The sequence below is a fragment of the Notolepis coatsorum genome (assembly GCF_963971535.1).
Source record: "Notolepis coatsorum genome assembly, chromosome: 6".
Classification (NCBI taxonomy): domain Eukaryota; kingdom Metazoa; phylum Chordata; class Actinopteri; order Aulopiformes; family Paralepididae; genus Notolepis; species Notolepis coatsorum.
This window is the reverse complement of record NC_140170.1, coordinates 14,129,715-14,132,850: the sequence shown is the minus strand read 5'-3', so window position 1 is coordinate 14,132,850 and position 3,136 is coordinate 14,129,715. Positions and strand designations below refer to the sequence as shown.

Sequence of the window (3,136 nt, the reverse complement as noted above, 5' to 3'; positions counted from 1 at the left end):
CATACTGGCCAGCAGTGTAACTAGTAAGAGTAGGTAAGAGATATGTACAGATATAGATATAGTATTAATATGTACAGTGATACAGGTATAAAGACACTATGGTAGTAAGTCATACTGGCCAGCAGTGTAACTAGTAAGAGTATGTAAGAGATATGTACAGATATAGATATAGTATTAATATGTACAGTGATACAGGTATAAAGACACTATGGTAGTAAGTCATACTGGCCAGCAGTGTAACTAGTAAGAGTAGGTAAGAGATATGTACAGATATAGATATAGTATTAATATGTACAGTGATACAGGTATAAGACACTATGGTAGTAAGTCATACTGGCCAGCAGTGTAACTAGTAAGAGTAGGTAAGAGATATGTACAGATATAGATATAGTATTAATATGTACAGTGATACAGGTATAAAGACACCATGGTAGTAAGTCATACTGGCCAGCAGTGTAACTAGTAAGAGTAGGTAAGAGATATGTACAGATATAGATATAGTATCTACAGATGTGTACAGATATATATATAGTATATGTACAGATATAGATATAGTATCTACATATATGTACAGATTTAAACAGAGTTATATGGGTAGACTATAGTATGAGGTAGGTAGTTGTGATTATATGATCACTGTGATTACAGTGTGATTATGTTCGTTAGGATTCAAACTGACGATCAACGAATGGCTGACCTGCACGACGATCACATGGCTGTGTTTAGAAAGGACGGTTCTCATGGCAACGTGAAACAAAACACAACCCAAGCGGCATCAAAGGGCATCGATTTCACTTCCGATTAAGACAATTTCAAAGAAACGGAGATGTGAAAGGGCTCTAAAATAATAATAATATTGTTATTAAAACATTATAATATTAATAAAGATTATTTATATAGCACCTTTCGTATAAGAATTGCAGCCAAAAGTGCTTCACAGCAGTAATGTAGACACAAAATAGACATAAAATCTGCATAGAATGTACAATCATCATAAAATAGACAACAATCGACCTGCGGCACACGTCCCGCCAATCGATAAGACGCTATGAATCAGCAGGTTGTTAATACCGTCTCCACTAGCTGTAGGCTCTGCGGCGCCTCGACGCCACGTGCGCTCGGATCACAGTCACAGATGCGAGGCGCCTCGACTGATCCATGGTGCGCTACGCATCAGGACGGCGCTCTACTGTACGCTCTACTGTACGTCCCCTGTGGGGTGCTTTGATACGGACCAGAGCAGGGGTGTAAAGTACTTGAGGGACTTGTACTTTGTTACAATACTTAAGTACTGTTTTGGGGGATTTGTGCTTTACTCGAGTATTATTAGGTTTGTATACTTGTACTTTTACTCAATTACGTTTCAGAGGAAAAAAACGTACTCCTTACATTTAAAATGCAGACCTACAAAGTACAAAGTACAAATCTTGCAGGTCCAACAATTTGTATTCGTTTATTTGTTTCTCTGGCCGAACTAACGTTAACGTTATTAATCCTGCGGCCGCGCTTTATTCAAAAACAGCCAATCAAATCCCCATCAATGGAAAATGAACCTGCCCAAACCCATGCTGATTGGTCCTTGTGCAAGACTGGAAAGCGGGGGATCTTTGATTAAACACCTGCTATCAGAAGAATAGACGGTCAGAAAAAAAGTTTTTACTTTTACTTTTTAGTACTTTTAAGTACATTTAAAGTAGAAACCTTTTGACTTTTACTCAAAGTGTGTTTTTAGCCAGATACTCTGACGTTTACTTGAGTACGATTTTGAGACGGTACCCATTAGGGATGTCCCGATCCCTTTTTTCTTTGCTCCCGATCCGATCCCGATCATGTGATTTTGAGTATCTACCGATACTTCCCCATCCCAATTTCTCACATTACATTCACCCTGAATGTTGACGTTATCCAGGTGAAAAGTTAACTTCATTCAAGCGAGGCATTGCAACCGGAGTAATCTAAAAACTCTGCCTCCAACCTGCTGCTTCATGAGAGCAATGGCGCCATCGTCTGTAAAAATCAGGTGACTGCAAGTTCTGCAACTAGTGGATGTCCCTCATCCTTGACATAAATCATTTGATGTATAATTAAATCAAAGGAAATGCGTTTGTTTTGGCAAAATTCTTCTGCTCTGTGTGACAATAAATAAATGAATGATGGTATGCAATTTAAAACCAAAACTAAGGCCTCAGTATGAGTTTAAGACGTGAACATGGTTATGTTTGTTGAATAAAAAATAAAAAATAAAAATAAGAAATAAAAAAATCCAGTTATTTATCTTTTTTTCCGATCCCGATCTTCTGAAAATCACGTGATCGGATCGGGACATCCCTAGTACCCATACTTTCACTCACCCTCTGGCCCGCGAGTCCTGGGACGCCCGCCTTCCCCGCTTCCCCCTGAGAGACGACACACAGCGTTATTTTGACAGCGGCCCACGTTCACATCAAATATGAAGATATGAAGATGAAGATGAAGATGAAGATATGAATATGGGAAAACACGTGAACCGAGCGGACGCCACTGTACTCACTCTCTGGCCCGCTTCCCCCGCTGGTCCTCGCTCCCCCTGCAGAGAGCACAGCCGTTTAGACCACACCACAGACACACACCACACACACACACCACAGACACACACACCACAGACACACACCACACACACACACCACAGACACACACACCACAGACACACACCACAGACACACACCACACACACACACCACAGACACACACACCACAGACACACACCACAGACACACACCACACACACACACCACAGACACACACCACACACACACCACAGACACACACACCACAGACACACACCACAGACACACCCACACACACACCACACACACACACACACCACAGACACACACCACATACACACACCACACACACACACACACACACAGACACACACACCACAGACACACACCACAGACACACACACACAGACACCCACCACAGACACACACCACAGACACACACCACACACACACACACCACACACACACACCACAGACACACACCACACACACACACACACACACACACACACCACAAGACACACACACCACAGACACACACACAGACCACACACCACAGACACACACCACAGACACACACCACAGACACA

At 42.1% G+C, this 3,136-nt stretch overlaps 1 protein-coding gene across 1 annotated transcript in view; it reads right to left on the bottom strand.

Annotated features, from left to right (window-relative positions):
• LOC311229383 (uncharacterized protein) overlaps positions 1-3,136 on the bottom strand; it is a gene marked incomplete at both ends in the record, with an annotated part of 211,269 nt that overhangs the window by 171,361 nt on the left and 36,772 nt on the right. Inside the window, 2 exons of the mRNA XM_084315471.1 lie at positions 2,352-2,396; positions 2,531-2,566. Of these exons, the coding sequence (XP_084171597.1) occupies positions 2,352-2,396; positions 2,531-2,566 (81 nt within the window). The remainder of the gene's footprint in view (positions 1-2,351; positions 2,397-2,530; positions 2,567-3,136) is intronic.